The following is an 8,576-nucleotide window of genomic DNA, read 5'->3' as shown; positions in this document are numbered from 1 at the left end:
AATCTAATTCGAAGATTGTTGAGTCATCTTTCTTTGCATGAAAAATTCCTCACAAGTTTAAGTTATCTAATTTCTTTCTAACAACCATCATCAAATCATTTTTTATTCTCTCTTTAAATATCTTTCCTCTCTCCATCTTCATGTTGTGTTCGCACACACGAGCAACAACACCACCTCTAACTATTTCTCTCTCCGTCGGTGCAACACATGCAGCTCTCTCACTCTCTCTCTGTCGTGGGAAAAAAAAGAAAGCACACGAGGCGGCAGCAGCAGCACAGCACACATGCATGCACACATTTAACACTCTCTTCTCTCTCACTCGTTGCACACTCAGCACACACTGACACACAGCAAGCACCACTGCAGCCCCTCTTCAATCATGCATGCCACCTCTCTCACTCTCACACGTCTCTTTCAGCTCTCCCTCTCACTCTGATTTTTTTCCCCACCGCAAGCACCACGAGCTCACTCTCCACTCGATCTCTCTCCTTTGATTTCCCTGTCGCAAGAACCAGCAAATCCCTGCTCCCCTGCTTTTCTCGGCCAGCAAGGAAACTGAGCAGCCAGCTCGCCATCAAACCCAGCAGCCGCAACGCATGGCGCCTCCCTTTCCTTCTTTAATTTCTTCCACGAACACGCTAGCAGCTGCAAGCCGCCACCCCTGCTGCTCTCTCATCTCCAATCAGAGCCGAGCAAGCGAACCAGAGCTGCACCACGTCGACGTCGAGCGGAGCAAGGAGGAGGACACGGAGGAGCCGCTGCCAGGAGCTGCGCTGCGACGCCGCTGCATCGACGACCACGTCGAGCCGGAGCAGACGCGAGGAGGAGTCGAATGTGGAGGAGCCACTGCGGGGAGCTGCGCCGCTGCCGACACCACACCGATGATCCATCCAAGCTGCTGCCCGCCTCGTCTGCAACTTGTTCGACAAAAAGCTGGAGCCGACCGGAACCGCGAGTCCACACCACGCCGACCACGCCTACACCGTCGACCCACGGTGAGCGCCGGCCGAATCTTATCCTTGCCAACCACCATGCGCTGTCGGCTGATGGCCGACGAACCCATCCTAGTTGGCCCTAGGAATCCCTTGTCCCATCGTCCTTATGCAGGAGCCGAACGCCGTCGCCGTTCCGATCACTGCCGGTCGTGTCGCGGCCCTGGCTTCCCAGGTGCCCGCGCACGCATCCATGCCCCGTCAGGCCGAGCTCAAAGGCCATGCCTTTGGCTCGAGCTTGGCCTCGCCAACCTGCGCCGCCGCGGTCCGGCCACGCCGGAGCGCTGCGTGTGCACAGCAACCACATCGCGTCTCGGCTTCTCGAGTGCTCGCGCGTGCACAAACCCTGCCACCGCGCATGCCACGCCACGGCCAAGGCCCAACCTCTGCGCCACTCTAACCTTGCCGAGCTGAAGCCGCTGCCGGGAGCAACCACGACGTCAACGGCCACGAGCACGAGGAAGCTGAGCCTGTCCTTGCAGCACACTAACATACCGCAGCCACGGACGCAGGTCCGCCACGACCGAGCACGGAACACGCCCTGACCCGGGCCAAACAGGCACACCCGTTCCATCGTCGCTGATGTTGCGATGCGAGCTAGCTGTAGCTAGTCACAGCGAACGCGAACCCACGATTGGCCTTGCCAAGCCTACCTACGGTACCACGGCCGCTTTGCTCCGCGCTTTCGCTGCGGGCGGGCATGTCACGAACCAGCCATGCCGGGCACCGTGCGCATGCATGCCGCCGGAGGCCGTCGCGCTAGCCACTGTCCTCGCACGCCCCCGGCATGAGCCAAGTCGCCGTGGACCAGTCTTCGCTGGACAACGCGAGCGCAAGCATGCACAAACGTTCTTTTTCCGTAAATAATCTAAAATTACAATCTATCCAACCGTTCACGTGGCACGCTTTTGTTCGGTAGAACGGACGCCGAGCCATTCGCCGGACGAAACGTTACCGACTCATTGCCACGCGCCAACCTCCTGCTCAGGGTGCCCCTCGCGGTGCCATCCTCTCTCGCTGAGCACAAGACACGTGCGAACTGCACTCACACGCGTCGCGACACTCTGGCCCCACGATGAGACCGCACGTCACTGTTCGGCAGCTTTCGACGCCGCTCTGCACTGTGGCACCATGATGCTTTGCCACCCACGCCGGCTTTCCGTCTCGTCGCGTGTGTGACGACAACGCCGCTCCTCGCTACATCGTTGTCTCTGTTCTCGCGCCAGTACCCCATCACACCGCTGTCGGCTACTGCCTCCTCTTGGTCTATAAAAGGCGCATTCGCGTAGCTCCTCCATCACTCCCAACTCATTTTCAACCAACCCGGCTACCTTCCCAACCCCAGCTCACTCGCCCTATCTTTTCCGCCAGAGCAAGGATTTGCTCGTCGCTCTTTCATCCTGACGAGCTCAACGTGCTCTTGGTAAGCTGTGTGCTATCTGGCCCGATTCTTCTTCCCAAATTTATCTAAAATCAAGCTTTAACTGTCTTTGTTAGTGTTATAAATTAAGAAGTGCAGTTTGTATTTATGGATGCTTTGGTTATTTGATTTGTGTCGCGTAATAGTCGCTGAGAGTTCGCGAACGACGACGACAAGAAGAAACCTGGAGGCCGGTGCCGCGAGATAGGAGATTCGTACCGCAAGCAGAAGCCTGGAGTACATACCGCGAGCACGAGAACTAGTACAGTGAGCTGGAGAACGAAACGTGTACCGCGAGTTGTACTACCCGTTCGTTGAGCGAAGGCAAGTCCAACCTTTTCTCTTTTGATCATATTTATCCCAGTTTTTTTAAACACAACCCGTAGAAGCCTATTTAAAAGTGCATTCAATTGGTATATAAAATCTTAAAATATTTTACTGCTTGATGTAGTTAAATACCCAATTGAAAGGCCACACCTTGCTATTGTTTAAATTCTGATTATTCCTTGACAACCTAAGATTTATCTCTAAACATGATTAGCTCTGTTTAGATGAATGCCTTGATAAATGACACTAGCATGCTTAGGATTTATTTATGCAATATTACTCACTGTCATTTATCAAATGCACTCATTTACAAATGAGAAAAATGGGATGGTTGTTTTAAAAGGTGTGAGTTGAATTTATAAAGTATAATGAACATGGTGATGATGATGGTGATTACCCAGAGATGGGGCGGAATAGGGTCCATGTGTGGGACTACTGGAGGTTTGACTCGAGCCTGTATGGTTCGGTCTTGTAGTTGTCCGCCTTGTCTCGATTAAGAACCGGTATTTGACAGGATTCTAGTCAAGTATTATAGTGCAACCATATAGCTAAATGGGCACTGGCCTTAGCTTATTAAGTCAGTCGGCCCAAGAGGATGCTGCCGCCCGAGTGCTCGAGGAGCTCGTCGGTGTCGGGGTAGCTAACCCGGTCAGATGTATAGAGCCGAGACACTCCTACAGTCTGTCGTGTAGCATATTTTGGGTCCGACTGATGTAACGGCTTTGTCATGTTAGCTTGCCAACACATCTAAGGAATTGTGTATATGCTCGCTGATTATGCGCTGGCATCAAAGCGAAACATGTCGTATGGATAAAGTGTACAACCTCTGCAGAGTGTAAAACTATTCGAATAGCCGTGCAGAGTGTAAAACTATTCGAATAGCCGTGCTCACGGTCAAGAGCACTTGAACTAGACAGCTGGTTTTAGAGCTTTTAAAACCTTTTTGATAAAATGGGACTTGGGTATGATTTTGAAAATGTCCGGCAAGAGTGCCGTGGGCTGCTGCGGACGGGGTGTCCGGTAGCATTAAAAGTTGAACTCACTTCTTTTTATATATACTTATAAATATGACTATATTACTCTTTTGCTAAAATGCCTTTACAAAATCAACCATGCATGAGTAAAAATATGCTTTCGCAAAATAAACCCAGCCACTTCCTTGTACTCCATTATGCATGAAATTTTTATCCCCCTCCGTAGGGCGGGGTTGGACTTGCTGAGTACTTTTGTACTCACCCTTACCTGCGTTTACAGAGACGGTTCAACGCCGGAGAAATCTACCCGTAGTCGTCGCGTCCGCACCCGACTTGCCTGTGGCGTGGGACATCACGATGCTGAGTGCTTCATCAATGTTGTTTTAGCTTTAGCACCAGCTATCTTTCTTTCTATTCTTCTTTTATTTTGGATTGAAATTCATAAACCGCTGTCATACGAACGGACTGGAATTGTACCGCATGTGACTCCTGTGTAAGCGGGGGTCGTGACAGCAAATCAGTATGGCAATGGTATAAGCAGAACAAATTCAATGCAGTTCTGGGCTTAAACTAGATACTACAAAAGCAATGCCAAATGTAGGAACTATAATTGACGCAGTGGCACCAACCCAGTTCTCCTAAGTAAATCATCCCAAGGTAGCAATGCATAAACTTTAAAAAAAAATACGATGGCACGTGAAGATATCAAGTGAACCTTAGGTCACCCCACAAAAAAATTATGGAAAAGAAAAGAGCGAGCTCTAAGTCCAGCTGTCAGAAAAATACGCAAGCCATTCTTTCGAAAAAGAAAACACGCATGCAAATCCCCAAACTCACCTGAACTTTGCGATGGATGATGCGGAGCAAGTTGGCCCAAAGACGAAACACTCTTTGTAGCTTTGCCTTCAGCGATCGTACACGAACTACTGAGCTAGTACAAAAAAAAAGACGAAGAAGAATAGGAGCTGTTTCGGGCAGAAAAAGAACCACTTGGAAAATGATTGAATTTTCCAACTACAAAAGGCGCATTTTGCATCTGTCAGAGAAGCATGATGGAAGCAGAGTGCAGTTTAGTAGTGATCGCGGAGATGGGATCAAGCATGACTTTGAACAAATGCTGAAATGCAGATGCCGATGCGTGCACAGTTGGCGGCGAATTCGAAGCTCCCCCCAGTGAGATTCTCCACCGCGAATCCCGCTCGCCGCCCGCGCTGCCCCTGGGATGACGAATGTCTCTGCAGCCCCACACATGGGCATGGCATGGCGCATCTCCTCTAGATTCACAACGCCGTGTTCCTCCCCACGGCCCCCGGTTCAAAGCATCCGCTTCAAGCTACTGCAAAGACGGAGCGGATCTTCGGTGATCTAGCGTAAAGCAGGCATGGTAAAAACTGCAAGTGATCATCATTAGGATTAGACGGCGAAGCAGATCGGTAATTATGCATACTTGTTTATCTTTCTTCCATCTTCCACTTGCGGATGGAGATGGGTGTGCACAGTGGCTGACGGGTTCTTGCTGACAACTGACGCAAACCACGTGGACGCCCCCGATTGGGAGCTGCGCACTCGAACGTTGAGCCAGCTGCATCAAGAGACAGTGCCAGAGGCGCCACGAGACAGCGCTGTCCGATGCAGCGCCGCCGGAGCCCCCCGTCAGATGGTTGGCGGGCACAGGTGGAGTACAGGACAACCTGTTGACCGCACACTGTGTCACTGCGCCCCCCAACACGCACCACCGTCCATCACGAGCTCCCATGTCCTCTTATAAGTCGGCGCAAGATTTTACGGTGTCGCCGTGTTTAGTTGCAAAAATTTTACGGTGTAAAACACTGTATTACTTTCGTTTGTATTTGGTAATTATTGTCCCGTTATAGATTAATTAAGCTCATTAGATTCGTCTCGTGATTTACAAGCAAACTATGCAATTAGTTTTTTATTTCGTGTAGATTTAATACTTCATGCATGCGTTAAAAAATTCGATGTGACGGAGAATCTTGTAAAGTTTTGGAATTTTGGATGCAACTAAACAGGGCCGCATCGCCCGGCCTACAAAGTCCAATCAAATCGAGAACGAGCGCCATCTCCTGTCTCCTCTGATCTTGCTGTAGCCGTCTCTCTACCTTTCTGCAATGGCGGCTCATCTGCTGCTCTCCGTGTCTCTCCTCCTGAGCTCACTCTCCGGTACGGCGACGCCATTGGTGACCAGTCGCAAGCTTGCTTTTTGCATGCGTGGCGACGCGGCGTGTGCAATGTCGCTGACAGCGTCGTGTTTGCTTGCTCTGTGTATGTGTGTGCAGGGGCTGTGTCCACGACGTTCACTTTGACCAACTCCTGCGGCTACACGGTGTGGCCGGGTCTGCTGTCGAGCGCGGGCTCGCCGCCGCTCTCCACGACGGGCTTCGAGCTGGCGCCGGGGGAGTCGCGCTCCGTGGACGCGCCCGCGGCGTGGTCGGGCCGCATCTGGGGCCGCACGCTCTGCGCCGCGGACCCGGGGTCCGGGCGCTTCTCCTGCGCCACGGGCGAGTGCGGGTCCGGGGCGGTGGAGTGCGGCGGCGGCAGCGCCGCCCCGCCCACCACGCTCGCGGAGTTCACGCTGAACGGCGCCGGCGGGAACGACTTCTACGACGTGAGCCTCGTGGACGGGTCCAACCTGCCAGTGGTGGTGGTGCCGCAGGGCGGCGCCGGCGCGACGTGCGGCGCGACGGGGTGCCTGGTGGACCTGAACGGGCCGTGCCCGGCGGACCTGAAGGTGGTGGGCGCCGGCGGCGCCGGCATCGCGTGCAAGAGCGCGTGCGAGGCGTACGGGCGGCCCCAGGACTGCTGCAGCGGCGACTATGGCACCCCCGCGACGTGCCAGCCGTCGGCCAGCTCGCAGTTCTTCAAGAACGCGTGCCCGCGCGCCTACAGCTACGCCTACGACGACGCCACCTCCACCTTCACCTGCGCGTCCGGCACCGCCACCTACCTCATCACGTTCTGCCCTAGCATCTCCAGGTAACACACAATTAAGCTAATGCAAATTAAGCTACTGCTACGCACCATGCCACCATCATCAATTAGTGTCTACTAGCTAGAGATAGCCTTGTTGTAGTCATGCGTACCAGCAGCGACTGCTTCTGGAAAAGCCCAGGCAGACGCGAATTGAATCATTGGCACCAACGTGAGTCGCCATGAATGAAACAGATGGCTTGATCAATGCATGATCACGTATGCCTTATGCTATGATTACCCGTAGGTTTAGCGTTTTATGCCACCTAAATGATGAGCTCCTCGCAATGGAGTAGCAGTCAGCCAGTCATGTAGATGGTTGGTCGCACAACAGCAGATTGATTCTGTCACGTCCATTTCCGTTTTCGCTAACCCAGCTCTTGTCTGCACTGCACCAGCCTCAAGTCGTCCGTGAGCAGCACCACCAACCCGCCGCCGTCCGGCTCCCTGCCCCTGATCAACGACACGGTCTCCTTCGCCGGCCGGGGCGACGGGTACTCGTCCTCGTACCCCTACGCGTCCGCGTCGCCGCCGGCCCCGTGCCCCCTCGCGCTCGCGGCCGCCGCCGCGCTCACGTGGCTCCTCGCCGCCCCGCGCCACCAACTGCGGTTGTAGAGCGATCGGCCGAGCCAGAGCGCCCCACGCGCCACGGGCCACGGCGCCCCGTGGCGCGCGGTCGCTGCCGACCTCCGCGTCAGCGCGCGCCGCCCGTGCCCGGTGCCCCTCTCCCAGCCAGGGAGGCAGGCATGGGCAGGGGGGCTCGTGGAGCCGCGTGGCCGCCCATGCGCCGGCCATGTGCCGGGGCGGCCCGGGCGCTTTGACCTCGGGCCGGAGCGCTAATTGTATAGTCTAAAATTATTGCGGATCGGGGGAGTAGTATGATTTTGCAAGCGAAGCAAGGTGGTCTCTCGGGTACAAAGCTTGATTTGTTTAATTAGAATGGAGGGCGTTGATCCTCAAGATTGAGAACTCCTTGTTCGGCCGGCGGATTCAGCCGAATTCAGCCAGTCACAACAGTATTTTTCTCTCACGCAAAATCAGCCCAGCCACCAGCCAACCAGCCAGCCAACAGTATTTTCCTCTCACGCGAAATCAGCCAGCCAGCCGAACAAGGCTTTTTTGAGATGGGTGAAGTGAATACAACTGGAGAGAGCAGAACAGAACCAGGTGGGTTGGGTGCGAAGTGTGTGCAGACATGGGTCGGTGGATCACATGACTGACATGACATTAACTTGTTTTCATGGTCTCTGAATTCTGAACCCTGAAAAATGGATGGATCGGATGGCTATTGTTTTTTCTATTTCCTCTTTCTTTTGAACTCTTTTTTTTATCGTGCCATGGGTTGGTTTCTGGCTTCTGGGCTCCTGGCATGAGAACGGGGTTAAAAGTGCCGGGACTAGGGATAGATCTTGTTGGTTAATGGTTACTGTTTGTGCGAAGTCTGATGGTACAGTTGCACTGGTGGTATTTGAGTAGTCACTGTCTGATTCCTCCGCGATTTTCTGCATTCAGCGTACTCGGTCGGCAGCAGATCAGACCAGCCGGCTGCCCCAAAGTGTGTGTGTGGCTGGGTCCACCTAATTAGAGCACGCTGCACTGCATCTGCACGCATGCATTCATATGCAGGTGCAGATGCTGATTCTTTTGTCTCTTGCACAGCTAGAGCGGAATTATTCACCCCCAGTAAAATCCAGCAACTAGTGACCGTTTTTCTTTGACTCAGGCACCGTTTAGTTCCCACCCATAAACCTGGTAAACACAAAACAACATCACATCAAATATTTTGATATATACATGAAATATTAAATATAGTCTATTTACAAAACTTTTTATATAGATGGGCTGTAAATCGCGAGACGAATCTAATGAGCCTAC

At 53.3% G+C, this 8,576-nt stretch overlaps 1 protein-coding gene across 3 annotated transcripts; it reads left to right on the top strand.

Annotated features, from left to right (window-relative positions):
• Window positions 1–290: 290 nt before the first annotated feature.
• On the top strand, window positions 291–7,999 carry LOC120685501 (thaumatin-like protein 1). 3 transcript variants are annotated; one of them, XM_039967468.1, is made up of 3 exons: window positions 311–995; window positions 6,011–6,707; window positions 7,100–7,999. In XM_039967468.1, exons 1-3 carry the CDS (start codon window positions 833–835, stop codon window positions 7,314–7,316), a joined length of 1,077 nt encoding a protein of 358 aa, XP_039823402.1. In that variant the 5' UTR covers window positions 311–832; the 3' UTR covers window positions 7,317–7,999. The 3 variants fall into 3 exon arrangements, 2 of the variants coding, with proteins under 2 accessions (XP_039823402.1, XP_039823411.1); XM_039967477.1 differs by lacking the exon at window positions 311–995 and adding an exon at window positions 5,754–5,894; XR_005679608.1 differs by lacking the exons at window positions 6,011–6,707; window positions 7,100–7,999 and adding an exon at window positions 2,559–3,987 and having other exon boundaries at window positions 291–995.
• Window positions 8,000–8,576: the final 577 nt, after the last annotated feature.

This window comes from Panicum virgatum, chromosome 2K (assembly GCF_016808335.1).
Source record: "Panicum virgatum strain AP13 chromosome 2K, P.virgatum_v5, whole genome shotgun sequence".
Classification (NCBI taxonomy): domain Eukaryota; kingdom Viridiplantae; phylum Streptophyta; class Magnoliopsida; order Poales; family Poaceae; genus Panicum; species Panicum virgatum.
The sequence above is the reverse complement of the archived record's forward strand: the minus strand, read 5'-3'. Positions and strand labels throughout refer to the sequence as shown.